This window comes from Orcinus orca, chromosome 19 (assembly GCF_937001465.1).
Source record: "Orcinus orca chromosome 19, mOrcOrc1.1, whole genome shotgun sequence".
NCBI classification, from domain to species: domain Eukaryota; kingdom Metazoa; phylum Chordata; class Mammalia; order Artiodactyla; family Delphinidae; genus Orcinus; species Orcinus orca.
In genome coordinates this window covers 27,817,129-27,844,567 of record NC_064577.1, presented here as the reverse complement: position 1 = coordinate 27,844,567, position 27,439 = coordinate 27,817,129, and the positions used below count along the sequence as shown (strand labels likewise).

The 27,439-nt window shown below is 60.0% G+C and overlaps 1 protein-coding gene across 4 annotated transcripts; it reads right to left on the bottom strand.

Annotated features, from left to right (window-relative positions):
• Window positions 1-27,439, bottom strand: KIF19 (kinesin family member 19). 4 transcript variants are annotated; one of them, XM_049701891.1, is made up of 20 exons: window positions 25,271-27,437; window positions 23,453-23,533; window positions 13,020-13,130; window positions 12,300-12,387; window positions 11,863-11,999; window positions 10,664-10,789; window positions 10,140-10,334; window positions 8,593-8,739; window positions 7,123-7,245; window positions 5,714-5,879; window positions 4,880-5,054; window positions 4,576-4,774; window positions 3,733-4,003; window positions 3,514-3,635; window positions 2,909-3,042; window positions 2,549-2,732; window positions 2,288-2,384; window positions 1,219-1,616; window positions 847-1,006; window positions 1-614 (listed from the first exon to the last, which is right to left on the bottom strand). In XM_049701891.1, exons 1-20 carry the CDS (start codon window positions 25,307-25,309, stop codon window positions 484-486), a joined length of 3,084 nt encoding a protein of 1,027 aa, XP_049557848.1. In that variant the 5' UTR covers window positions 25,310-27,437; the 3' UTR covers window positions 1-483. The 4 variants fall into 4 exon arrangements, with proteins under 4 accessions (XP_049557848.1, XP_004275484.2, XP_049557847.1 ...); XM_004275436.3 differs by having other exon boundaries at window positions 2,549-2,654; XM_049701890.1 differs by having other exon boundaries at window positions 1-1,006; window positions 25,271-27,439.

Sequence of the window (27,439 nt, the reverse complement as noted above, 5' to 3'; positions counted from 1 at the left end):
AAGACTCAAACGGGATTTTATTGTTAAAAAGGGGGCTTGGTGGGGGCGGAAGCCACTGCTAAGTAACAAAACCAGATTCCCTCCCCGACCCCAAGCACAGCATGGGAATGTTCCTGCCCCAGATGTGGGCCCAGGAGCCCTGTCCCATTAACAGTTCCCTCCCCCCCCATTTCTGAGGCCAAGTCGGGCCACAGGTCTCAGAACGGGGTTTTGGCAGCAGGGTTTTCTGTCCAGGGCTGGGAGGCCAGGGAGCCCTGCCATCCCGCCGTGCTTCCTGGGCTCACCTCCCTTTCCCAGTGGCACCGCAAGCACGGAAGTGTTGGGCAGGCACCCTCACCGTTCCGGGGTCTCAGGAGCCCCCGCCTTCTGAGATCCTGAGCTCCTGCTCGCAGGGCACCCCCGTCTGCCCAGCCTCCATCTCCCATTTCCTGCTACCCCCCATTCAGTCTTGGGGGCAGGAGGGCCGGTTCCAGGCAGGGCCCCTCAGTTATGTTGGAAGCGTCCATCTTTGCCATGGGTGCTTGTGCCATGGGGCAGGCGGGGCCCCCGGGTAGCCCGCTGGGAAACACCAGCTGGGTTGGAGGGGACAGCGAGGGGTGAGGAGTCCCCAGGGCCTGCAACAGGGGAAGGGCCACGAGCAGTGCTTGAGGAATGCCCCTCCGTCCCCTCTGATCACCCAGTGGCTCTGAACTCCCTAGGGGCACACCCCCAAGGTGCCAGCCCCACAAATATTCTTCAAGAACCCTGTTTCCAGCAAGGGGCAGCCATAGGGCAGGGAGCTCCACATGCTTCCTCCCTGGGCTGACCAAGCGCTCCCCTCCCATTCCCTCCTTTGCTGGTACTGACCTGGGTTCTGGCTTGGAGGGAGTTTGACCTTGGCCATAGGCAGGGAGACCTTTCCCAGATGCCGGGTACCAGAGGCTGGGTGCCCGCACACTTGCACCCTGTGGTCCGAGATGCTCTGCGCGGGATGGGGCCCCAGGAGGTGTGTCTTGGGGCGGGAGAGCTGTGTTGGTTGAAGAGCAGTGACGTGAGGTGGGAGCCGCATGCGGATCTGATGCAGGGGTCTGCCCCGGCAGCTAGGCCAGCTTGGGGGGATACGGCATGGAGGGTGGTGCACAGCTAGGGCTACCCTGGGGCCGCGGGAGCAATCCAGCCCTCAGAGCCCCACCAGCAAGGCAGGGGCCCAGACCCCCCAGTCCTTGTCCCTGGACTCACCCCTTGCCCTGTGACCTCAAAGGACTGTGACCTCCGCTTCCTCCTCTTTGCCTCCAGCAACTCCTCCCGTTTCTTGCCCAGGCTTTTCTTCTGGCCACGCAGCCAGGGCCCGGGGCCATCGCCACGATGCTCGACGGCCCGGGATGGGGCCTCACCCGTGCTGCTGGACAGGTTGTCCTCACTGGCAGCGTGCTGCAGCATGGGGCTGGGTGGCCGCTTGCAGGCCAGCAGGCCGGGGGACCGCGCATCGTCAGCCTCGCTCAGCGAGTGCAGGGACAGGCTGCTGCGCTCCATGCTGGGTGCCAGCAGGTGGCGCCCCTCGGCGCCCAGGGCCCGAGAGCGTCGCCGGGCAGCCTTCACCGAGATGCACTTGGTGTCCGTCAGGATCTCCTTCCTCTCTGCGGCGGGACAAAGGAGCACCCAACCGGGGATGAAGGCCACATATTCCTCCCCCTCCTGCACCTCCAACACCCCTTCTCTGCCAAAGCATCCCCCCTTGCTTGCTGTTTAAGAAACTTTGGGCAAGTTTCTGAGCCTTACTTTCATCTGTAAACTGGGGAGCCTTACTTTCATCTGTAAACTGGGGATCTGTAAACTAACCCCACTGGCTTGTGAGGATTTTTTTTTTTTTTTTTTGGCCGAGCCTTAGTTCCCCGACCAGGGATCGAACCCATGCCCCCTGCAGTGGAAGCGCAGAGTCTTAACCACTAGACCGCCAGGGAAGTCCCAGGTTATGAGGAGTAACTGAGATAACGGGCATAGCCTATGGCCAGGGCGTAGGGGTTCGGTCTATATTTGCTCTTACAATTATTTCTGAGTGGGAAGGTGGGGCGTGCTCCTAAGCGCCATGTGTTCCCCATTCCGGTTTCTGATTGTGCCCCCAGCTTTGTGTGGACAGAGCAGGTCGTTAATCCTCTCTGGGCACTGGTGCCTCTCTTTCTAGGACGGTCAGCACCCGACGCATGGGTGTACTTAGCAGTGCAGAGGGAAGGAAGGGGCTCTGGGCTGGGTGATCTGAGCAGTTTGGACGATGCCAGGCTCAGGCTGACAGGGTGGGCAGGGGGCACACCTTTGCAGGACAAAGGGATCTCTGACAGGTTCTCACTGCTGTCAGGGGAGGAGTTGATCCGGCCGCTCAGGCTGCCCAGGCTGTCCTGAGTGGGGGCCTGTGAGACGAATTGGTTGGGAAGAGAAGCCACTGGACACAGCAGGGACCCTATGTCCCCAGGGGGCTGTTTTGGAAAGGCTCCATCCCAACCACTGGGTGTCCACCCTGGTGCTCCCACCTGCAGCAGAGGAGCCCATCGGGCCAGCGGCGCTCAGTGCTCACCTCCTGCGTCACCAAGCTGCCAATCTGGATGGGTGGTGGGGTGGGCACAGAGGAGCTCTTCACCTGCCAGGCCCCAGAACCGGCCTTGGACACGTGGTTGGCTTCACTGAGGTTGGCAGAGGAGGATGGGCATCTGTTGACCAGGCTGGTCCCACTGCGGTCCCACCCCCACCCTAGGGGGGAGCTGTTGTGTAAAGGGAGAGAGGACCCAAAAGTCCTGGCTCCAGACCTGTGTCACCTCCCCCCTTTCGTTCCTGCTCCATCCCCCCCAGGAAACCCTAATCTGGGCTGGCATCTCTGGGACACAGCCCGTGGTGGCTCAGGTAGGAAGGACTGGCAGACAGTGGCCCCTGGCCTCACCTCTCTGTGCTGATCGGAGGCAGGAAGCTGCCCTGCAGGAGCTGGGCTTCGGAGCTCAGCGTCTTCACGCTCTCTGGGTCGGACTCTGGGGTCGGCAAGGTTCCTGCTCTGCTAATTTTGGGCAAGGAGCTGTCCTGGGGAGGTGGGGAAGGGGCAGTCAGAAGACTTGGTCCTGGGCCGGGTAACAGCACAGGGTGACAAAGGCACACAGGGTGTCTGGGGCTGTACTAGGGGCTGGGAGCCCCAGAGGGCAGTGGGCTTGTTCTCGGTCCCCAGGAACAAGCTGTGGTAGGCTAGGCATCCGCCGTGGCACTGCCTGGTGGCCTGGTCTCCTGGGAGGGCGTCTGGGGCCATTTGTCATATCTCAGATAGCCAAACCTGACCTTCAGACCCTGGGTGGGGACAAGTGCCAGAGAAGAATACGCCGAGAAAGGAAGCTTACTCAGGCTTGGCAAGCCTTTGGGTGGGATAAGAAGGAAGGAGTCAGCTCCCTGGGGACCAGCCAGCCTGGTCCCACCGCCATATGCCAACGACCTGCACGCACTGCCTTGGCCATCGGCCCCTCCCTTAGAGCGTGTGCGCGTGCTCAGGCCCGAGGCGCCCACCTGCAGGGCCCCAGAGGCCACGCGGTCCATGATGGCGGCCCGCTCCAGGCTGCCCTCGTCCTGCGCTCGCACGTACACGTCGTACAGCTCCTGCAGGCGCTGCGGGACGGCCAAGCTGTAGTCTGCCAGGCGAGGGGCAGGGCTCAGCGCGTGCCCTCGGGCCCTCCGCGGGTCGATGGGGCCCGTGGGCGGCTCGGACTCGCGGGGCGCGGGCCCTACCGTCGATGATCTGCCGCTGGCCCTGGATGATCTCGTCGCAGAGGCTGCGGTGCTGCTCCAGGCGGCGCAGGGCCTCGCGGCGGTGGCGGAGCGCGCCGTCGCGGAGCAGCGCGTGCGACTGCATCTCCGTGTTCTCCACCTCGAGCTCGTGCACGCGGCACAGCAGGCTGAGCACCTCGCGCTGCTCCTCGGAGCCGATGCGCCGCGGCAGCGTCTCCTCTAGGCGCCGGCCGCGCGCGCGCAGCTCTCGGCAGCGCTGCTCCAGCGTCAGCTGGGGACCAAGCGGGGTGAGCGCCAGGCGGGCTCTCGCGCACCGCTGAGCCTGTCCCCGCGCCTCCAGTCCCCGGACTCTGGGCTCCCGGCTGAAGCCCCGTTCCGAGGCCCACCCTCGAAGCTGCCTCTCGGGCCTTGCAACCAGGGGCTGCCCCTGAGGGGCCCGTCTCTGCCTACCTTCTTGCCGTCCTGACCACAACCCATCCCTGGAACCAGCTCCGTAGATCTGCTGAGCCCCAGCCCAGCTGATGCCCTCAGGGCTCACGGTACCCTGAAACCCCCTGGCCAGGATATGCTCCAGAACAGAGGGCAGAGATCTGGAAAATCCTAATTATGATATTGGCTACCATTTTTTGAGTCCTTGGTATGTGAAAGGCATTTGTTTAATCTTCCCAACAACCCTACTAGGGCTGACTACTCCCATCTTACAGATGAGTAAGAGAGGCACAAAGAGGTGAAGGAGCTCAGTGAGGTCACAGGGGATTTGTGGCCTGAGCTCCCAGCTCCCAGGCCTCCCCCAGCCCCTTCCTGCTGGGGCCTCTCAAACCCACTCTCCCAAACCCCAGGCACCTTCTGCTTTCGCAGCTTCTTCTGCTCCCCCGTCAGGGCAGCGATGCTCTCCCGGGCGCAGGCCACCTCAGGGGGCTCCAGGATGTCTGGCTGGTCATCGCCTGTGTCCGAGTCCTTCTCACTGTCGTCCTTGGTGTAGGACTCCTTGCGTTGCTCTTCCCTCCACTTGAGTGCCCTGCGTGACTTCTCGTGCTCCCAGCTGCCGCAGCCCCACCCCCAAGGGAGACCCGGGATTCAGGCCACGGTGGAAGGCACGGTATGCACCTCCAGCTCCCCGCCCCTGCCCCAGGCCGGGGGTGCTCACCCTGCAATGGTGAGCAGGTGGCGGGAGGTGTCGATCTGCACCTCCATGGCGTGGTTCTCCAGCTCCAGCAGGTGTCTCCGCACGTCCATCTGCTCCTGGAAGGCGCTGATGAGCTGCTCCCGCAGCTGTCCCATCTCAGCCTGCTCACCCTTCTCGCTGTGCAGCTGGACCTTGGCTGGCCATTGAACGGCAGGTGGGGGAGGTCAGTGGAGGAGGAAGGGTCAGGCCAGGAACGTCTGGGCTACCTGGGGCCCTCCCCTCTCTTTCTTCCCAAAAGACTTCCTGTGCAAGCACCTCCCCAGAAAGACCTCCTAGATTACCACGGCCCTCCCACATCCCACTTCCGCATTGTGTCTTCAGGCGATGACCCAAAGGGGATTCCCAGCTTCTCTGTATGAACTGGGCTTCCGCCAGCCTTTAGAGCACCTTTCTGTCAACTAATAAAAGGTGCCCTTTAGACACTTTGGAAAATCATCATAGCAAATACAGAAAGTGTATGAGCTCTGTATCCCTTCTGGCGATGCCAGGCACAGTCTCGGAGCCCCGCACTGCAGCCCCGAGAGTGACGCCCCACACAGCTAAATGCCCACGTGCCACTCACTCGTGTGATACCACCTAACCCTCAGGTCGAGTCTCTGAAGCAGAGATCGCGATTCCATTTGACAATTGAAGGACTGAAGGCCCAGAGTGGTTGATGACTAGCCCAAGGCTACCCAGCCAGAAAGAATCTGAGTCTAGCTTTGAACCCGGCCCTGCCTGACCCCTGAGCGATTTGAGACGGCCTGGACGGGCTTCGGGAGACGGGCTCCCACTAACACAGACCCACACGCACACCTTGGATGTGGCAGATGTCGCCCCGCTCCAGCCGGCCGTGGGCCTGGCCCCGCCCACCCTGCTTGTCCATCTTGCACTTGAGCCTGTCGATCTCGCCCCGCAGGTCGGCGATGATGCTGGTGTACTGCGCGATGTGGTAGGAGACGTTGAGCAGGTTCTGCTTCACCTGTGGGGATGGGAGGGGAGCAGGTACGGTCACCTGGACGCCGGGGCCTGCCTGCGGCTTCCTCTTTTCTCTTTCTTACCCCTAATCTTTCTGACAGTAATGGCCTCCTTGCCTCTGACCCTACAACCTCTCAACACTGCGTGCTTCCGCCAGAGGCATACTCCTAAAATGCTGCCTTCCCTGGTCAACCTTCAGTGGCTCCCTACTGCTTGGGGGAATGCTAATCCCCCCACCACTCTCTCTAGATTTTCTTTTGACTCACTGCTCCATCAGGAACATTCTGCTCCAGCCGAGGAACCATCCCACTTGCCCCACTCCCACCACCGACACCATCTCCTTCCTGCCTCTGGCTCTACCCTTACTGCTGCCTCTCTTCCTAAATTTCCTCCCCATCCTGTTTCCCTCTCACAGTCTCCAAAGAGCTACAGGGGATCCCACCAGCACTCCCATCCCCGATCGTTGGCATCATTTCCTGCTGTTAATAATATTCTGAACCATCAATTCTGAGTATTATTATTACCTGTCTCCTCCCATCATTCAGTTCCTTGAGGGCTGGGATAAAGCATAAAGTGCCTGGAACAATGGCTGGCGAATCGTAGTGTCGGGAGAGTGTTCGCGAAATTCTGTCTTAGAATTCCCACCCCTCTACCCACACGGTGGAAACAAACGTCCTAACAGATAGTGGGGATTCTGACACGTTCACCGTTCACCGGCGAGGGTGAGAACGTGGGCTTGGAAACCAGGCAGACACAGCTCTAGTCTCAGCATCATCACTGCCCTGGGACTGGGAGGTCACTGAACTCCCTTCAGCCTCATTTTCCTCAGCTGTGAAACGGGGACAGAAATAACGCCTGCCTCATTTGAGGATCAGATGAGATGATTTGACAAAGGGCCCAACATAAGTGCGTAGTAACGGTCACCTCTGTCTATTAGGATTAGGGGCTTTGGAAAGGTAAACATCTGACTGGGTATCTGAAGATGAAAAGGGGAAGATGGAAGGGGATGACGGGGCTCGGGGCTCACAGACCTTGCATGAGAAGAAGGGGACTCTCAAGGGCTGTGGGCTTCTCGGCAGGCAACAGGGAAGGGCACAGGGGTGACACTGGACTGGGGAGTGGGGCCAGTGCAATGGTGGCTGGTTCCAGAGAATGTGCGGTGCGGTGGCAGGGCCTGGAATCAGTCCAGGGGCTCGAATCTTGGCCCAGGAAGGCGGGCCCTGGGGGACAGACCAGGGGTCCCTCACCCTGGTCTTGATGTTCTTGGCCCGGCCAGCGTAGGTCAGGGTGTTCCGGGATTCCTCAAAGGCACTGCTCGCTGGGCTGATGTGGGCGATCATCACCGTGCGGCTGTTTCCCCCCAGGGAATCCTGGATGGGGCCGAGGGCGGGCTGTGGTCAGCAGGGTCCTGCCTTTCTTCACGCTGCTCCTGCCAGGCTGTTCGTGATGCCCTTGTGGGGTGTGTGTGTGTGTGTGTGTGTGTGTGTGTGTGTGTTTCCCTCTATCTCACACTCACACACACACACGCGCACAGTCTCACAGCCGCTGGTGCCAAGCATCACAGGACTCTCCCCTCCTCCTCTGCTGTCCCCCCTTCTTCCCTCTTCCAGCTGCTTCGCCAAAGTTCGTATCCAGGTCAGGGTCTCCCGGCTTCCCTTCTCCTCCCCTCATACTTGAGAACGAGGAAAGGCAGCGGCCCTGATTGGCTGGGAACCAGAGGGGGAAGAGCCCCGTGGGGCCCTGGGCCCCTCCCCCATCCCCTCTGGCTTCCCAGGTCCCCCTTTATCCGACTGCTAGTGGCGCTGTTGTCTTGGCTGGAGTGAGGGGGGTGATGGGGACCTCTGCATGAAGGTTGAATTTGGCCTGTGGCCACCGCCTCCCTTGCCCTGGGCTTGCCATGCCCTCCTGGACAGACAGAGAGTGCACAGCGGGGCTGCGGGCTTGGGGGGAGACAAAGCCCTTGTCCGCAGCAGTTACCAGCTGGGCGACTCTGCAAGCTCCGTCACCTCTAATCCTCAGCTTCCTTGGGTTTCGAGGGTGGCAGGAATTAACTGTCCTACCTCCCAGGCTGTAAGTGCAGTGATGCTGGCAGGCCGATTAAGTCACCTGCAGCTCTGCTATCGGCCCAGACAGACCTCTGCTGGGACCCTACGTCCAGCACTTACTAGTGTGAGGCCTTGGGAAGGTTACTTAGCCTCCCAGTGCCTCGGTTTCCTCATCTGCAAATGGAAATAGTCATCCCCTAACTCAGACTCGCTGACAAGATGAAAGGGACCGAGAAGGGGCTGCTGAGGCAATGAACACAGAGCCCAGCCAGGAGCGGGGCCTCCCCGACAGCAGCCTCTGGGAGCCCTGATGCTGACTGACCACCTGAACCCCCAAATCCAGACGACCCCCCAGTTCCCCTAGACCCACAGCCCTGGGGTGGGGGGTCAGGTGCAGCCCTTTTCCCTCCCTGCTGCCCAGTCTTTGGTGACAGTCACCAGATAACATACAAGACACCCAGTGAAATCTGAATTTTGGATAAATAACAAGTGGGTTTTTGTTTTTTGTTTTTTAGTATAAGTATGTCCCAAAGATGGCATGGGACATACTTATACCCAAACAGATTTTGTTTATTTGAAATTCCCATGCAGCCGGGCGTCCTCTATCTTTCCTTGTGACGCTGGCGGCCCCACCCTGGGTGCCCAGGCCCTGGGCCCGGCGGCAGGTCGTACCTTCAGGAGCCGGGTGAGCTTGCTGTCACGATAGTTGATGTACTTGTTGCTGCTCTTGTCACTCAGTGCGTTGATGCAGTTGCCCAGGGCCAGCAGCGAGCGATTGATGTGGGCCCCCTCTTTCATGCGCTGCCCACGGTTCTGTGTCTGGGGGGCGGCGAGCAGTGGGTGTGACTCCCTGCCCCGGGCCATCCTGAGTTGTAAACCCCTGCCTCTCCCCCGGGGCCCTGCAAGGGAGAGATGCTGAGGGCCTGGTCCCGCCCTCTGTCGGGGGTGGGGGTGGGTCACGGAGGGCTTTCGAGAAGGTCAGAGAACCGGAAGGCCTCTGAACAAGAGGGGGGACAAGAGGCTTCTGAGGGCTGAGACCCGGGCACTTCGTCTGCCCCGCGGCACAGCTAAGGCAGCGCCGAGAATGCGATGGACGTGGGTCGTGGCTTCCCAGGCAGCTCAGCTGAGAGCCGGCCCGGCCACGGGCATGGCAGCAGGCGTGGCCATGGGCACACGGCTCTAGAGGGTGCGCCAGGCTTCAGGGAGGGCAGAGGGAAGTTTGTGTGTGTGTGTGGAGGGGGGGAGTGAGTGTGTGTGAATTGCATGTGTATATGTGACAGCATGTATGTATGTATAAGAAAGTCTGTGAGTGAGGAAATGGGTTGAGGTGTATGTAAGTGGGTGTGAGAGCAGAACAGTGTCAAGTCCCAGGAGGCTCTGCCTACAGCCGCCCTCGGGAGACGTCTTTGCCCAGCCTGGTGAAGCTGGGACCCACTCACTCCAGTGGCCGCGGGGCACACCCTCTCCCCCCCGCGGGGAGCTGGCTACTCCCCTGTACTCCTCCTCCAGGAAGCCCTCAGGCCTTTACTGGAAGAGAGGGGTGTGTTTCTCCAACCCCACCCTGTTTAAACCAACCCCACATGTTCAAACCAACCCCACACGTTCAAACACAAGCCCTGTTACATCTCCCTGGCGCTGTCCTGTCCCTTGCATTTGCTTCAGTGCTAACGGTGACATCACACAGCCCCAGCACTCACGTGACCCTGAAACCTCCAAGTTTGCCCGCAGCAGGGGGCCCGGGCCCAGGCGCAGGGCCAGGCGGACAGGGCTTAGTGATGGGGGACAAATGCTGAGAAATGGGTGATGGACCTTTTTCTCTCCCTGATGTGGTTGGCAAGGGCCCCCTCCTGGGCTCTGCCCAGGGTGCCCCCAGTCGGGGGACGTTGTTTCCCCCCTGCCCCAGCTCCTCATTGGGCCCATTCATTCTCTTGCCTGTTCCCCGCTCCTCCGGGGCAGCCACTGTCTCCTTCCCTGGAGAAATCCCCACGCTCCCAGGCCCCTTCCCACAAACAGCCCTTGTGTGCTTCCCCAGGGTCCCCCCCATCCTTCTTGCTCATCGGAGACATTCCTCAGTCCCTTCCCCTCGGGATCCCCCTCATCCCCGCCCTCCCTGGGACAGTCCCCACCCTCACCCCTTGGGGAGCTGGGCAGCCAGCATCCCTGCCCTGCCCCCCAGGCTTTCTCCCCAGCTAGCCTCTCCCCAGGGGAGCTAGCCTCACCTGGGAGGCCCGCTCGGAGCCAGCCAGGTCGATCATGAACAGGCGGCCCTGCCGCACCTCCTGCAGGACGTTCTTGACCCGGCTGCGCTGGCGCACGGCCACCTGGAGCACGGCGTGGGAGCGGGAGGACGTCTGGTTGGCGGCCGTGGGCTCCTGGGTCCTCTGCCGGTTCCCCTTCAACAGCAGCTGCATGATCTGGGTGGGTGGGGACGGGGGAGGGAGGCCACTCCTGGGGACCCGTGAGGATGCTCCCACGTCCTGCAGCTGAGAGGTTGGGAAGGGGCCCAGGCAGGGGTGGGTCGGCCCCCTGGGTGCCGCGGGGCCTGGGAGGTCAGGGTCTGTCTGTAAACCGGGAGGCTGGTTGCCTGGTCAGCCCCCAGGGTCTGCGTGGCTGGGGGCGTGTCATCCAGGATTCTCTGTGTCTGCCCCAGCCCCGGCCCCAGCCCAGCTGCGCGGGCAGCTGCTCCCTCCCACCCATCCCCACCCTCCCCGGGAGGTTAGTGTCCCTCCCTACTGCGACTCGCCTCTTTGGCATTGACGGTGGAGACCTCGGTGATCCCGGCCACCTGGATCACCCCTTTGGAGTCCTCCCTCAGCTCCAGGTACCCCAGGGCAGGGTTCAGCAGGTCCCGGATCATCTCATTGTAGATCTGATGGGCCAGGTTGGGAGGGGCAGGGGACAGATGTTAACGGGAGACCAAGGGCAGGAGGTTCAGGCAATAGCCAGGTTCTCTGTCCCTCCCGAGAGCTCCAGGCTCCTCTCAGGGAAACCCTGGTTAAGGAGGACGACCCCTTCCTTCCTATGGGGTGGGCGTAGGGGGCTTCAGCACCCGGAGGGAAACATGGGGCTGCCAGAGGCAAGGGTGCAGAGGCATCAGAACCACACGGAACAGGCTGGCCAGGCCCGGGATGGGGGATGGGGCCTGACCCACGGCCGAGCCCTGTTTGTTGCTAGGCAACCCATACTCGACCTTCACCTGCTCCCACCTCGCAGGCCCCCAGAGTGCATCTTGCTGGCTGAGTCAACGCCACGCTGGCTGGAGCTGGAGCAGCTGCTGGCAGCACTGTCTCGCTGCCCTTCCTGAGCTGTCACCCGGGAGATTATCAGCTCCCGGAGGGAGCCGGAGAGGCCAGGAGCCAGATGGCGTCTAGCCTGCTGGCTCTCCTGCCTCTTCTGGCCTCTGTGTGTCCCCCCCCCCCCCGCCTGGTCACCCCCGCTGACCCCTCATTGCCTGGTGGTAGCCCTCATACAGGTGGGCATCAGAGGCTGTGGCAAGAGAGCGAAGGCTGGCAGGTCCCAGCCTGTCCGTGTACGCGCAGTTCCCACCTGTACCTATAGACACTGAGTGCCTGCACGTAGCCCGGCAGGGCAGACAGGCTTGGCTTTCAGGAGTGTGCCCAGGAGGATGGCGTCTGGGAGGACGGCTGAGGTCTGTGCTCCGCGACAAGGCTACTTTGGGGTGTGGCACAACGGGCACGGCTCGGCTTTGAAGCCCTGGGGTCCTGAGTTTGAATCCCTGCTCCCTCACTTACTGTGTGACCTCGATCTAGTTGCCTAACCTCTCTGAGCCTCAGTTTTTATAAAGTGAGGCCAACCATGTGCACATGGGAGAGCAGCAGCGATGAGCACCCCAGGAAACTGCCCCGTGACAGGGAGGTGAGCCAGCCCGGTCCTATGGGCCTCTTGTCCAAGCCCACGGGACGGGGTGGAGGGAGGACCCACCTCCAGGTAGGACATGGACACCTCATATTCCATGTCGTTGCTGGTCTCCTCAATGGCACAGAAGAGGTCATTGAGGGTCCGAACGTAGATGCCGGGCTCGTGGTCTGTGCCCAGCATGGTGTAGGTTTTCCCGCAGCCTGGGGCAGAGCAGGGCGGTGGGTGAGCAGGGGCTCCTGGCAAACCTGGGTCTGTCCTCAAGGCTGGACCCTCCCAGATGGCCGGGGAGGTGGGGGGAAGGGGAGAAGATGGCATCCTTGGCTGGCGATGGGGCTCTGGGTCCAAAGGGCCCTGGGGGAGGGTGGTTTTAATCAGCCACGTCCTCGGACCCTGCTCCGGTTGGGGCCAGACTAGCTCGGCGGTGTAGGGCAAGGGGGCTTGATTCTCAGAGGGGACAACCAGGGCACACAGTCCTCTCCGTGGGCTGGGCTCCCCCTCACCTGTGGGACCATAGGCAAAGACAGTGGCATTGTAGCCTGAGATGACACCTTCAATGAGGCTCTTGGTGGTGGCCTGATACACCATCTCCTGCAGGAAAGAGGAGACCCGTCAGGGGCCTGGGCACAGGCAGGGCAGAGCACACAGGCCCACGGGCACATCCTGGCTCCCAACAGAAGCAGCTCTGTCCCTGGAGCCCTTGGCCCCAGAGAAGTGGGGGTGGGAAGTGGGGAATGGATGTCTCTGCTTTCACCCCATGGGGGGATGCCAGCCTGAAAGAGAGCTCAGGACACCTGAGACGCCTCCCCCCACAGCCGGCTCCCAGCCCCCAGCCGCGAGGATGCACGCATTACATCTGCCGCTGGGAGCATCCCACAGATGGGCAAGACGGGGGTCCGTGGGAGGGTGTCAGCTTCCCGTAGCTCCCCTCCCAGCACCAGATGGGCTTCAAGCACTCTCCTCCAGCTCCCATAGGGGCCACCTGTGGGGTGTGCTGTGTGGGTCCCCGTGTAGGGCGGCCTCTGCGTGCTGACCGGGGCGTGTCCACGCAGGAGGATCTGAATGCACCACGCAGGCACACGCACACTTGCACGTGTGGGGAGACAGCAAGTGATGGAAGGAAGGCTGAAGGTCGGTGGCAGGGTCCCCCAAGGACTCCCTCCTGAGGGGGTCAAAGGGCAGAGAGAGGATCTTGTGTGTCCCTGGGCCCAGGCCCCCCTCACCTGGGTGGCAGTGAAGTCAAAGGCCACGTCGAATAGGTAGGACTTCTCCCGGGAGCGATGCGCCCGCAGGATGTCGTCGGGGTCTTCCATTGGGTCCATAAGAACCACCATCTGCAAAGGTACCCGAGGGGAGGCTGGTGGTCACCCGGGAGCCCCAGGCCCATACCAATGTCAACACTGACCACTGACCTCACCCCTCCTCACTCAAGACATGGGAAGGAGTGGGGATGATGCTCTGTGTCCAGGAACGCCGGGGCCAAGAGGTAAACTGAGTCCTGACAAAGGACAAGGCACTGAGGGGGATGGGCTGTCCTAGAGCCACCCAAGGTCGCAGAGACAGTGATGCAGCCCCTTTCCTGGGTCGGCAGGGGAGCCAGGGCCAGTGACAGCCCGAAGAGGACTTGAGAGCAGACAAGGCATGAGGGGCAGCCCCTTGGAGGGGCAGAGGGAGCTGACTGACAGAGGAGGCTGACTTGGGAGCCCGGCCCGGCTCCATGGACCTGGGAGATCCACATGGGTCCCTGTCGGTGCACCCCCGTCCAGCACCAGGATTCAGGAGGCCCAGTGCCGGGAGGACCACAGCCTTGGAACTCCCACCAGACTCCTCCCAATAGGTACACAGCTGTGCTCACTGCGTCTAAACTGGCCTAAGACCCCTGGGGTCCCAGCAGGGCCCCCTTCTGGGATTCTCAATGGAGGAGGGAAGAAGGAAGAGGTAAGACAGCTCCCTAGGAGGCCCGACCCAGGACCCTCACCCAGAGGTCTTATCCAAGCAGATGGGATTCCAGGTAAGCCAGTTAGAGGGGATGCTCCAGACAGGCTGGGCTGGGGTTTTGTGCAGGGAAAGAATGAGGCCACTGACTGAGGCCCCCTCACAGCCTGCCAGAGGCTGGGTGGCCATGGTGAGCTGAGTGCAGGGTGTCGGGGCCTGCGGCTGTACCTGCAGTGCCCACCTGTCCCCAGCCACCACCTCAGGGCTTCAGCCCCAGTGCCCTGTAAGCTTGTTCCAGGATCCAGTTCCAGGCTCAGGCCCTAACGCCAGCAGCAGGAGCCCTGATCAAGTTTCAGACCCAAATGAAGATACACCCGCCCACAAGTCCCCAGGTGTGGGTCCCAGTGGAACGCAATGGAACTTGACCAAATGTACAGCTCTCACCCCCGGTGCCAGAACGCCTGTGCATACCGGCAGCGCCAGCGGCCTGAGGGCCACCCTCTAGGGACCTTTGATGCAGGAGTGGGTGAGCTGTGTGCACTGATGCCCATCGCCCACTGATCACCTTCAAGTGACCTCTGGGCACTGCCAAGTTCATGGCACCGTCGGCATTTGGTTCTTTTGACATCCAGCCTCCTGAATCAGGACATTGTCAGCACAGCTGCTATGATCCCCTCTTAAAGAGGGCGTTGGGGCTTCCCTGGTGGCGCAGTGGTTGAGAGTCCACCTGCCGATGCGGGGGACGCGGGTTCGTGCCCCGGTCCGGGAGGGTCCCACATGCCGTGGAGCAGCTGGGCCCGTGAGCCATGGCCGCTGAGCCTGCGTGTCCGGAGCCTGTGCTCCGCAACGGGAGAGGCCACAGCAGTGAGAGGCCCACGCAAAAAAAAAAAAAGAGGGCTTTGTCTGGGTCTCCATCTGTCTGGGCCCCAGCCTGCGCCCCACCCTTCACCCCACCCTTCAAAGCATCACCCCCATCCTGGTCCACTCTGGCATACAATGGAGCCCTTGTGCCCCTCAGCCAGGTGAATTGGAGTTGAGCCGCGGAGGGCTGGGGTGGGGTGGGGCGCCGTGGGCTGCACAGGGAGTTCAGGCCGGGTGACCACAACTGCTGGGCACCTTCTATGGACCAGGCATTAAGCGGGGCCCCGAGGAGAGAGAGAAAATGAAATGTGGTTTCCTGCCTCTGACATCACAGTGGAGTGGGGAACAGATCACTGTGATAACAAGCGCCGGGCTCCAGGAGGCAATCAGGGCATAGAGGAGGGGCATGTGATCCGTGATGCAGGTTTTCGCCTGCAGGAGGGCTTGCTGGAAGAGGTGGCACCAGCACTGAGTCTTTCTTTTTTTTTTTAAAGTTTATTTACTTATTTTATTTTTGGCCGCGTTGGGTCTTCGTTGCTTCACGCGGGCTTTCTCTATTTGTGGCGATCGGGGGCTACTCTTCGTTGTGGTGCGCGGGCTTCTCATTGCGGTGGCTTCTCCTGTTGCAGAGCATGGGCTCTAGGTGCGCGGGCTTCAGTAGTTGTGGCACACAGGCTTCAGTAGTTGTGGCTCACGGGCTCCACAGCACAGGCTCAGTAGTTGTGGCGCACAGGCTTAGTTGCTCCGCAGCGTGTGGGATCTTCCAGGACCAGGGCTCGAACCCGTATCCCCTGCACTGGCAGGCGGATTCTTAACCACTGCGCCACCAGGGAAGTCCCCAGCACTGAGTCTTAAAGGATGAGTAAGAGTTGGCTGAGGAATGCGAGGTGAGGAAAGCAGACGAGGGAAAAGCATTAGCAAGGCCACGAGGTGAGAGGCAGGCTGTGGGCAGAGGGCCTCAGCTCCGAATCACTGGCGATTCTTATGAGAAAGGCAGGGATTTTTCCTCCCGTCCCGTCTGCCAGGAATCTCGACAGCACAGACCCAAGATGGCCACAGAAGGAGACGTTGGGGCCCCTCTGTGAGCACATGCTGCCCCCGCTCTGGGAGGCTCCTGTCCGTCCTAAATGTCACCCAGGCTGGCAGCCAGCATGTGCCCGAGGAACGTTTTCGCAATAAGGCTGCACGGAGGGCGCTCTGAATGTCCCATATGCAGTGCTGCGTGCTTTGCACACACTTTCTCATTTTCCCCAGCAGCTTAGAGTAGGCGCTCGTATCATCTCAGCATTATCATGAGGAATCAGACTGGTACCCAAAAGCTGCACTGCCAAGTACAGAGCTGGTTGGATTCAGAGCTGTTGGGTTCCAGAACCCAGGCCCCTAACCACCAGACCTCCCGCCCCTGCCTCTGGACCAACAGCAGCCTTCCTGGGGCCTGTCCTGGTTGGACTGTGTCCTCCCCAAATTCAAATATTAAAGTCCAATCCCGCAGTCCCTCAGAATGTGACCTTATTTAAAAAGAGGGTTGTTGTAGCTATAATCGGTTAAGTTAGGGTGCGGTCCCTTTATAAGGACTGGTGGTGTCCTTATAAAAGGGAAATTTGGACACAGACACGCGTGGCGGGAAGATGACGGGAAGAGACACAGGGAGAAGATGGCCATCTGCACGCCGAGGACAGAGACCTGGAACAAATTCTCCTTTGCAGCCTCAGAAGGAGCCAGCCCTTCAGACTCCTGGCCACAGAACTGCGAATGAACATATTTCTGTTGTTTAAGCTGCCCAATGTGTGGTACTTGGTTCCAGCAGCCTTACAAATTGATACACTACTGGAGGCAGGCTCCTGCCTCAGCTCTGAGGGGGTGGGCTAGTCTGGGAGCTCTCTTTCACAATTCCCTGCATCTTATATTTTTAAAAATTAATTAATTTTATTTTTTTTTGGCTGCGTTGGGTCTTTGTTGCTGCGCGCGGGCTTTCTCTAGTTGCGGCGAGCGGGGGCTACTCTCGTTGCGGTGGCTTCCCTTGTTGCGGAGCACGGGCTCTAGGCGCACGGACTTCAGCAGTTGTGGCCTGCGGGCTCAGTAGTTGTGGTGTGCAGGCTTAGTTGCTCCGTGGCATGTGGGATCTTCCCGGACCAGGGCTCAAAGCCGTGTCCCCTGCCTTGGCAGGCGGATTCCTAACCACTATACCACCAGGGAAGCCCCTCTGCATCTTAAATGTTCATGCCTGTGGCATGCTGGGCACCTGACTCTGGGAGGTTTCAAGGGCCACGCTGACCGCACAGGATGCACAGGGCCCTCCCGATGCTGGTGGGTTGGTGGAAGGCAGGGCCGGGAGTGGGGAAGGTGGGTGGCACACGGCAGGGCTCTGTCCCCACTGGTCCAGGCCTGCTAGCTCAGCAGAGGCCCCCGGGCTTGACCTCTCCCTGCCCCCACTGCCTCCACCTCCAGACGTGTTTTCATTCAATGCCGACTGTGACCTTTCCACGGTTCTAGCTTTGGGCCTGGAAACCCAAGACCCGCAAGGGAAGTAGGGGGCCTCAGGCTCAGGGGAGGGTGTCATCCATTAGGGACCAGGCTCCTCGCCCACATCTCCTAGGTGAGAAATACCGTGAACAAAGCGTGTCGGGAGTTCTTCCGCTGCACACCGCTAAGCTGCTGGGCTTTGACCGGCTTTGCAGTTTTAACCGCTTCTTTCTGGCCTCCAACTGGTAAACTGAGACCAGGGTTTCACAGTCTTGGCACTGTTGACACTTTGGGCTGGATCTTTGTTATCAGGACTTGTCCGGTGTGTTGTAGGATGTTTAGATGTTTAGCAGCAGCCCTGGCCTCTACCCGCTAGAGGCCAGGGCACAGCCTCCTCCCGAATGTCCCCTGGGGAGAGAATCGCCCCCAGCTGAAAACCTCTGACCTAGACTATTCCTCCTCAAGCCTCCAAACTGGCAGCGAAGATCTCCGGGGAAGGGGATGTGCAAATTGGGTTCAGGCTCCACACTGCTGTGTGACCTTGGGAAAACTGCACCACCTCTCTGGGCCTCAAGTGCTTCCCAGTTGGAAGTCTGGGAGGACCAACAAGGCCGTAGCCTTGAGAGAAGAAATCATGCCAGCACTCCTCGCCTACTCAGGAAGCCCCAGCAGAGAACGGGCATCTGGGGAGGCCCCAGCCTAGGAGACATCATTTCCAGTCCCGGGAGCTGAGCCCATAGCTCCTGTATTCTCAGGGTGTAAAAAGGACACAGCGAAACAAAAGCCTGATTCTAGGTGGCTATCAGCCCTGTAAGGCTGTTTCTAGATTTTTGTTTTTTTCTTTAAGAAGGAAAATTTATGGCTGGTCATAGTTCTAGTTGTATAAGTACCACCTTGTGGGTACTCAAGAAAGGAGATTTTGATCTCAGGAAGGGTGTCCCTGGGTCCTGGCAGCCTTCAGGCTAGATGGAAAAGACCCGAATGCTGAGCTCATAAAGCCACCAAGGCCCAGCTGGCTGCTCAGGACAGAGCCACACCTGGCTGATGTCCTGGCCAGGTCCCCACCTGCCTACAGGACTCTGAGGACCCTGAGGCCTCCGGTGAGAGGACGTGTGACCAAGATCGTCTAGGGCTGCATCTCTCATGGGCCTACAGTGTCGCCCTGGGAGCTTGTAAAATACAGATTCCCAGGCACTACCCGGATTCACTGAATGAAAATCTCTGGGGAACTGGGCCCACAGATCTGCCTTTTTAACCTGCCCTCTTGCCTTGTACCCATTCAGGCACTCAGTAGAAGAATCCTTGCATCCTGGCAGCATTATTCATAATAGCCAAGAGGTAGGAAGCAACCCAAATGCCCATCAACTGATGCATAGGTCACCTAAATGCAGAGTGACCATAGCCTGGGATAGTATCCAGCCACAGAAAGGAATAAAGTTCGAACCCAGGCTACAAGGCGGATGCAGCCTTTTCTTGTTTTTACTTTTTGGCTACACCCCGTGGCTTGGGGGATCTCAGTGCCCCAGCCAGGGATCAAAGCCCCGCCCCCTGCCCTGGAAGCGTGGAGTCCTAACCACTGGACCGCCAGGGAAGGTCTTACAACGTGGATGAAACTCGAAAGCCTTATGCTCAGTGATACAAGCCAGACATGAAGGACCACGTAGTGTATGATTCCATTTCTACAAACTGTCCAGAACGGGTGAATCTATAGAGACGGAAAGTGGTTTCCTGGGGCCGGGAGGGGGCTGGGGAGATGGGCGGGGTGGTGGCTAAGGGTGGAAGGAAAGACTTCTTGAATCCTCTCCCAGTCACCCTCCTTTGGGGCTACAGAACCAAGAAGCATCCAGATGGTGGGTGTGCACGGGGGGCTCCGCCCCCGGGCAGGTGAGTGGGGCTGAAAGCGCCCGGGCTGCTCCCACAACACTCACAGTCTCTGACTCTCGGCATCTGTCACCTTATACTTTATTCACCTTTCACAATAGCCTGCACTTGCGTGGCACAGCTCTCCCTTACAGGATTGCCTCTAATCCTCTCTCAACAGCTCTTGAGCTGGGCCAAGCAAGTTCTTTCTTTCTTTTTTAATTAATTAATTAATTATTTTTGGCTGCGTTGGGTCCTCGTTGCTGCGCGCGGGCTTTCTCTAGTTGCGGTGAGCGGGGGCTACTCTTTGTTGCGGTGCGCGGGCTTCTTATTGCGGTGGCTTCTCTTGTTGCGGAGCACGGGCTCTAGGCTCACGGGCTTCAGTAGTTGTGGCTCGCGGGCTCAGTAGTTGTTGCCCACAGGCTTAGTTGCTCCGCGGCATGTGGGATCTTCCCGGACCAGGGCTTGAACCCGTGTCCCCTGCATCGGCAGGCGGATTCTTAACCACTGTGTCACCAGGGGAGTCCAACAGCAGAGCAGGTTCTTAACATACTGTCTTCTGATGAGGAAACGGAGACCAGGATCCGGAAGCCCCTTGGTGGCTCCTCCGATGGGACCCCAGGGGCACGGGGTGGGGGTGACAGTTGGGCTTTGAACAGATAAAGGCTAACTGCGGGATTACACATATGGTCAGGTGACTTAAATCCTGTCGACAAGCATGGTCTGGAGGGCTGGGGGGAGGATCCGCAGGCTGCGGGCTCTGTTGGGGGGAGGGAAGGGAGCCGTCTGTTCCGGAACTTCTGGGCCCCAGCGACCTCTCAGGCTGTCCCTGTGGCCATCAGTGGCATCCCTGAGGGGTCTGGCGTCAGGGTCTATTCCCGGCCCAGATGCTAGGAGACCAAGCTCCTACCCGACCCTTCCGTTAACACAAAGGTGTGGCCGTGACAGATTGGTGACCACCAGACAGGGAGCCCTGAAGCCAGAAGGGGGCGGGCAGGAGGTGGACCAGGGTTTCACTTACCTCTGGGGCCTGAAACCATCCCGTGTGTCAGCCCTGGAGATAAACTAACCTCTATTAAATGCTGACTGTGCGCCAGCTGCTGGGTAAGCACTGGGCATGCGTTAGCCCGTGAAGACTTCTAAGACGGCGCTGTGACAATGATCCCGAATCAGATGGGGCGATGGGGGTGGGAAAGACCACAGGCACCCAGACCACCTCGTGACAAATCCAAACCCTAACTCCGGCTTCCCCAGAATCCGGGCACACCGGCCCCTTGTCCCCAGAGGACACTCTGCCACGTGAGTGTCCACCTCTGCAAAGCTAGGGGAACGGTGTCTCCCTCATCTGCAGGAGGATGACGCCTAGCTCTAGGCAAGGCAGTCCTAGGACCCCGCACGGTGGCCCAAGCCAGTGGCTGGCTGAGGCCTCGGTCCACCTCTGCCCACTCAGAACCCACCGACGGGTGGGCTTAGGCAGCATCGCCTCCCTGCTGACCACCAGGGGCCGGGCTTCAGTAGTGACCTCGGGGCTGCTGTGCTCGGCGGCTCCCGACCCGCTAGCCCGGGACAGCAGGAGCAGGGCTGAAGTAAGCCCTGCATCACAGAGGAGGCAGAGCCCAGAACCCCAGGCCAGCAGAGGCGGGGTTGGGGAGCCCTTCTGCGGGGCTGGGCCGTGACGGAGGGCCACAGCCAAGGGAGCAAGGGAAGCAGCGGGTCACGGGCAGATCCGCCTCCCAAGCACACGGCTCTTTAGCGGGGGCCGGGTGCTGTGTCGGATGCTTGGGCCCAGCTGCACCTTTGCTGGGAAAAGACTCAAAGGCCCTGCTGTCCTGGGGATGCTCCCAAACTCACCCTGCCAGCCCACCGGGCTCCAGACCTCAGGGAGAAGGACCAGAGCAGCTGGCCCATCAGTGAGGCTGGCCAAGCCTGCAGCCCCCAGCCTCCCTCAGGGCCAGCGACGCAAGCCTGGATGGCCTGGGCCACAGAGAAGCCATGGGGGTCACCGGAGAAGGATGGAGGTCAGGGGGCAGGGCCTAGCCAGAGGGCTATTTTACTTTGTGGACGTCACCTTACTGGTCAGAGGGACGGAGCACCTGAGCGGCGGCTGGTTTTTCGGAGGTTCCCAGCCTGCCATTTGCTGTGGCTTCTCCCAAACTGCAGCCCAGGCAAATGTATCTTTGGGGTTTTTGTTTGTTTGTTTTCTTTGGCCCCACCATGCAGAATCCCACACGGGATCTTAGTTCCACGACCAGGGATCGAACCTGGGCCCCCTGCCGTGGAATTGCAGAGTCTTAACCACTGGACCAAGGAAGTCCCAGGCAAGTGCATCTTTGAATCCAGCAGGGAGAGAAGATGCTGGGGGCCAGAAGCTTAGCATTCTCCCTGCAGGGCCTGGAGCCCACACTGCTCAGACCACTCTTTCCATGTCTAAGCTGACAAAGGAGCAGCTCCGTTGGGACTGCCCAGCCCTTGGGACCTTCTCGGAGGCGCAGCTCGGCCTCCCTCTCCACTGGCAGGGACAGAAAGGAGCCAGTGTTTGCTGTGCGTGGGCACACAATGGGCTGTGCCCGGGACCAGAGCATTTCTCTCAGCATCAGTTAATATCTGTCAGCCCCCACGCCGGCTGGGAGCCAGGAGCGGCCCAGAGAGAGGGCATCATTGTTCCACCTCTGAGGACCTGATATCCTTGGGGACAAGTTGGACAAACAGGGAGTGGCCTTGCCTGGAAGGAGGTTTCTCCTCTTGAGTTCTCTGGCCGTTCATGGCTGGCCCCTCTCATCAGCCAATCCAGCAGCCCTGGGCACTCTCAGTCACTTATAGATGGTAACCCACAGCTATTAAATGCCTACTGGGTACCACGCCCTGGGGAAGCACCGTGCATGTATTTGCGGCTGAGGACCCTCCAGAGGAGGCATTACGGTGACCGTCGCCACTTACAGAGGAGGCAGCTGAGGCTTCTGGAAGCAACCTGGCCCAGGCCACACAGCCGGTAAATGATGGAACCTACACTCCACGGCTGTTGTGGGCATCCATGCTGCCCCCACCAGGCCTTTAGATGGGTTCTTCGCAGCCCCCCCCCCCCCCCGCCTTCCTTCAGGCCTTTGAGGAAGGCTATCCTTTTCGAGCAGGGCGCGGAGGAAGAGAAATCAGGAGGTGGGTGCTACCCAGCTCTGTTGTGGCCACAGCTCACTGGGGCTGAAGGAAGAGGCTGGGTGGGGTGAGCACTTGCCCCCAGGGACCCTGAGGCAGGCAGGCATCGCAGGCTTCGTCTACCTATGGTCTTCTTACCATGGCCCTTGGGCTTCCTGAGTCCAGCCCGCCAGGCTCAAGGCCAGCAGGTGCCCACTTTACGCCTCTCTCTGCAATGCACTGCGCCGCCCTGACTCCTCTGACCTCCTAGCACATCCAGCCACCTGGGTGAGCCTGGGCACTCAGGAGAAGCTAGCAGCGGCCACAGAGCAGAGGCAAGGGGTTGCTCTCGGGGTCTCCAGAGGCCATATCACCATGATGCTTCTACCCAGGGAGCAAGCCTGCCCCCACCACTGTGCCCATCCCCACCCCAAACCTGAGTCAACTGCCTACCCCAAAAACCATTCTGGCCGTGGTCTACAGAGTGTGCGGTCTGCCTCCTGCCCACGCCGCCAAACTCATCTCACTCCTCTCGCCCCTTCTCTCTCTGGCTTGAACCACACTGGCCTTTTCTCCGTTACCCAAGTGTATCACAATCCCTCTCACCACAGGGCCTTTGCACATGCAAGTCCCTCTGGTTGAAATTTCTCCCTTCAGCACACTCCTAATGACCTCTTCTTCATCCCTCCTGTTTCAGCTCAAGCACCCTTTCTCAAGGAAGCCCTCCCTGACCTCTGGGTCTAGGTCAAGTTCCCTCTTATTCTCATATCTCCACACATTTCTTTGCAGCCCTTGTTGGCTACAAACTCATACATTCATGATTCAATTCTTTCATTTAAGTCTCATCTCCCTGCACTGGCAACGGAGGGAGGACAGGGTCTCTTCTGTTCACCGTGGTTTCCCGGCTCCTAGCACTGTCCTCAGCGTGTGTTGTGGGCACTTGATAAATATTTCTTGTCTCCTGTGTAGACGGAGGTGGGGCTTGCCCTGCCCACCTCATCATGTTGACAGGAGAACCAAGAGAGCAAATAGACATCCAAAGACTTTGCAAAACATGAACAGTCTGGAGGTGAGCATTAGCTCTAGACCCTATGAACACGTGCTCTACGGGTAGCAGACCCACTAAGGTGGGGAAGTCAAGTCATGGGTACACGGAAGGTGTGTGAATTTTTTCAGGGCTGGAGGGAGGGGCTCAAGCTCCCCCTCCCCCTCAGACCAGGGAAGCTTTTAGCTCTCCTTGGATCAATCTAGGGAGGCTTCCTGGAAGAAGGACTATGGTTTCCTTGATGATGTAGTCAATAGTACAGCCAAGCGTTCAGAGGGTAGAGGAAGGGCCCTTCCTGCCCCTACCAGGTGTGAGCAGACCTCTGCCCTGCCCTACAGCTCCCAGCCACACAGCCCCATGTACCTGCTCGTCTACTTTATGGGCGATGAGAGTGGCTCCTTCTTCCAGCTCCGCCACGCTGATGGGCCGGACCCGGAGCGCCACCTGGGAGGGAAGGCCAGACCCCTGGGATTAGATGCAGAGGGCTGTGCCGGGCCGCAGAGAGAAGGATGAGAGGACCCCAGGAATCCTCCCCTGGACCAGCCCCATGGGTTCCTCTCTGTTCAGCCATCCGAGCCTGGTTCATCTTAAGGAAAACTCAGTGGTTCAAGGCTAGCCTCTAGGTCGAGGGTACCAGGTCCACAGACTGTGGGCTCTGTCTGAGTCTACGAACTTCCCAGGAGCCTGTGCCCCAGGGAGAGCCCCAGCGGAGAGAGCTGTCTGCTCCGCCAGGCTGCATCAGTCACGCCCCAAACTAAGCACCTGCATCTCCCCTGGGCTTTGAACTTGGAGCCCCTGGCAGCGGAGCGGCCTGTCTGTGAGTCTGTGGACGACGTGGGCGGGAGGTGGGACGGGGGCCCAGGGGACATCCCCTCCTCGTGCTGACAACCAGTGACTGCATTCCCACCCGAGGACAGTGCCATCGGAGGCTCCCACCTCCCTCTATCCTCCCGCCAGAGAGAGACGGTGGGTCTTCATCCTGGACCTGGGTCTCCCCCCAGACGGGGCGCTGCTGCTTCTACTGATCAAGGGGAAATAGCTGCTCTTGTGGGGCACCAAGGGGGGTGTGTGGGTATAACTAACGGGCCCTCGTGCCAGGTAAGAACGCTTCACTCTCATACGTACTTCACTGCCTGTCAGGCTGCCCACACCGGCCTCCTCGGCCAAACTCCACGGGTGGCAGGGAAGGCCCCTCCACCCCTGCCCCAGGGGCGCGCACGGCGCGCACCACACAAGCCATTTCCCAAGAGACAATTCTAAACTGCCAGAGAGGATGTTCCAGAGCCCCCCCGGGCTTGCCTGGGGGCCTGGGGCTGAGGTTCGTCTTTGGAGCCGCGAGCTCACCCTACAGAGGCGGGGGGTCTCTGGGGGCTTCATTATCCTCCAGTTACGTTACCACCCACCTGCTGGCGATGGCGCCCTTTCCCGGATCTCAGAAGTTAGGGGGTGGGGAGGGGGCTGGGAGAAAGCAGTGGCCTTGGGGTCACTGAGTCTTCCCCCCATCACTCAGTCTGGCCCCACTGATAATCAGAAACCTGTCTTTGTCTCCACCTGTCTCCCGTGCCCCCCACTCACACCTCTTCCTCTGCCCCAGTCCCCGGGGCTATGAGGGGCCATCTTGGTTGCTTCCAGCACTTCTCTGAAATGTTTATAGAGTCCTTACTTGGGCGGCATCTGTGTTGCAACCCAATAACCAGCTACCTTCAACCCTGTACCAGCTCCTCTGGTACCTGGGGGCTCTTGTCTACCTACCTGTGATCCTCAAACCCTTTAAACTCCTGACGCCACCGGGCTGGCATGCTCTGGTTCACCAGGAAACTCCCACCTTCCTTCCCCGGGCAGGTAGGTCAAGCCCTCCCTGCCCCTGGCTTTTCGGGATCAGAGAGCAGTGTTGTTCCAGAGCCCCAAGTGCACAGGTTGGGGGTGGGGGGGCCCTGCTGGAAAGGTGTAAAGGGGGAGTGGGACTGAAGCCAGGCTAACTTTCCAGGCCTTAGCAGGGTGGCCATGATGCCCTCCTTCCTGACATGCACCACTCGGGGCAAGTTGCTCGGGACGCTCCCAGCCCCTGACCCTGAGTGTCCTCTTAGCGGGGGCACCCAGTACGGTCCGGAGGCCGCCCGAGGGTGTGGGTTCGGTGGACCAGGGATGGGGTCGAGGAGGGGGAGGTTCACGGGTTCTCACCATGAGTTGCTGGTCCTTGGAGTCCCCGCTGTCCTTCATGCTGGCGGCGGGTGGAAGGGCTCAGGCCGCGACAGCGGTCGTGGCCGAGCCGCAGCCCCACCGCCGCCGGCTCCCTCGCAGCCTCGCCTGCGCTGCTGCTGCCTGACAACCCGAAACCAACGACGCGCCCGCGGCCGAGGCCGCCGACAGGGAGGCGGGGCCGGGGGAGGGCCCCGACGGCGCCTCCCGCCTCCCGCGCCCCCGCCCCTCCGCGCTGCTGCCGAGGGGTGGCCGCCTCCGCCGGGGAGGCGCCCTAGGCTGCTCCGCTTTCCCGGCGGGTGTCCGCCTGTGCGACCCTCCGGCCTTCGGCGCGGCCCTGCGTCCGTCCGTTTGGTAGCTCTCGGCGCCCCTTCCCCGCGCCCCGGGGCTCGTGGCCTGGGCTCCTCTTCCACGGCCCTCCAGGGGGCGCCCGTCCGGCCGCGTGGCTCGAGAGACAGACACGCTGCCTCCCGCTGGGGCCGCGAGCATCCTCTGCCGGCCTGTCTGTCTGTCTGACTCAGCGTCTCCAGGGCGGCGGCTGGCAGCCTTGTGTTTCCATGGGCGCTGCGTGCATCGTGGCTGTGGGCTCGTGTCGCTGGCGTGGTGTCTCCACCGCGTGTCCAATGACAGAGCGGGCAAAGAGTTCGCCCTTTGCCCCGGCTGCCCACCCGAGTGTGCAGGGGAGCATCTATGTCACTTGGGTTGTGTCACAGAAGAGCCCGCCTCTCAGTGTACCTCGCTAGCAAACCAGACCTGATCCGTAAACCCGGAATCTAGGTCAAGATGGTTGGGTCAGTGTGCCTTCCGGCTCCCTGCCTGCTGTAACAGCCACGACAGCGTTCAAGAAAGTACAGGTCAGACGCTGCGGCCTCCATTCTTGGTGAGAACAACAGCAATTACACACTCAGGGAGCACAGTGGAAAGATTCCTGGCCTCAGGGGCCCCAGGAAAACAGGATTCTGGTCCCGGCTCTGAATCCAACTTGCAGAACCACGTGGAGTCAGTGTTTCCTGTACTCTCTGGGCCTTAGTTTCCTGGGTGATGGTGGAGCTCCACCTGCTTCTGATGGAAGAAGCCGTCATCTTTCTTGTCTCCTCCTGCACCCCCTGAAGCTGAGCCAGGCAGCCCCCCTGCAAAGACTGGGCAAGGGGAGTCCAGTGGGGTTCACTTCCCTTTTAAGGAGCTGGGTACAGGAAGAGCCGCTTATCCCCTGCGGCCATCTCAGACGGCCTGGTGCACGTCCAGAACATGATGCCAGCCTGTGTTCTAGGACTGGCTTCCCCGGCTGACCCCAAGGAGCTCGTGTTAGGTATAGTTATTAATAAACAGTTGCAGAAAGCCGCCGGTGGCTTTGGATTTGATAAATAGGTAAACCCAGTAAAGCTCGGTGGAAACCCAACACTCCAGCATGGGCTCCCAACGTTTTGTCCCGTTCTGTGGCCCAGGCTGCTCTGTGCACGGAGGCTGGCCAGTTTGCAAATGGGCGAGCTGCATGGAGAAGCAGGTAAGTTTGAAGATGTGTCATTTGGGTTGAAAACACCCTCCAGGGAATTCCCTGGAGGTCCAGTGGTTAGGACCCTGTGCTTTCATTGCCGAGGGCCTGGTTGGATCCCTGGTCGGGGAACTAAGATCCCACAATCCTTGCGGTGAGACCAAAAAAAAAGAGAAAGAAAATCCAAAATTTGTTAAGAAAGGAAGGAAAGAAAACACCCTCCAGGCTTGCATTTCAGACCCCCGAGGCTGATCCATTTGGATCAACACACGAGGCCTCCAATCAATTACACTATAGCTAATTTTCTCTCTCTTTTCTGTTCCTCCTCATGCATAAATCCCACTCAGGATGGCCCATGGTGGTAAAAATAAGAGGACCTTCTAAGCGGGTGGTCCCAGCCCATATTACTTAGATTCTGACTCATCACAAAGTCATCTCTATTCTCAAATGTCCCCCACTTGACTCCAGTGCTTCTGTCAATGACACCCCCGTCCTTAGAGCCCCACACCTCTAAGTCATCTTTGACTTCCCCTCTCCATGTTCCAGTCCTGGCGGTTCTACTTCTGCAAGTGCATCTCCTCTTCCATGTCTCCTGGCCATCCCTGCCCCGACCTGGCCCCGGGCTCCAGCTTTTACCTCTTCTCACCCGGGCAGCATCA

What these genes read in the sequence shown, in the direction of transcription:
- KIF19 (XM_049701890.1), bottom strand. Translation starts at nt 25,309, where the DNA reads ATGAAGGACAGCGGGGACTCCAAGGACCAGCAACTCATG. An exon ending in CCCATAAAGTAGACGAGCAG is followed by an intron (nt 13,131 to 23,452) that starts GTACATGGGGCT and finishes GTACCTTTGCAG; the next exon opens with ATGGTGGTTCTTATGGACCC. An exon ending in CCACCGTCAATGCCAAAGAG is followed by an intron (nt 10,335 to 10,663) that starts GCGAGTCGCAGT and finishes CCACCCACCCAG; the next exon opens with ATCATGCAGCTGCTGTTGAA.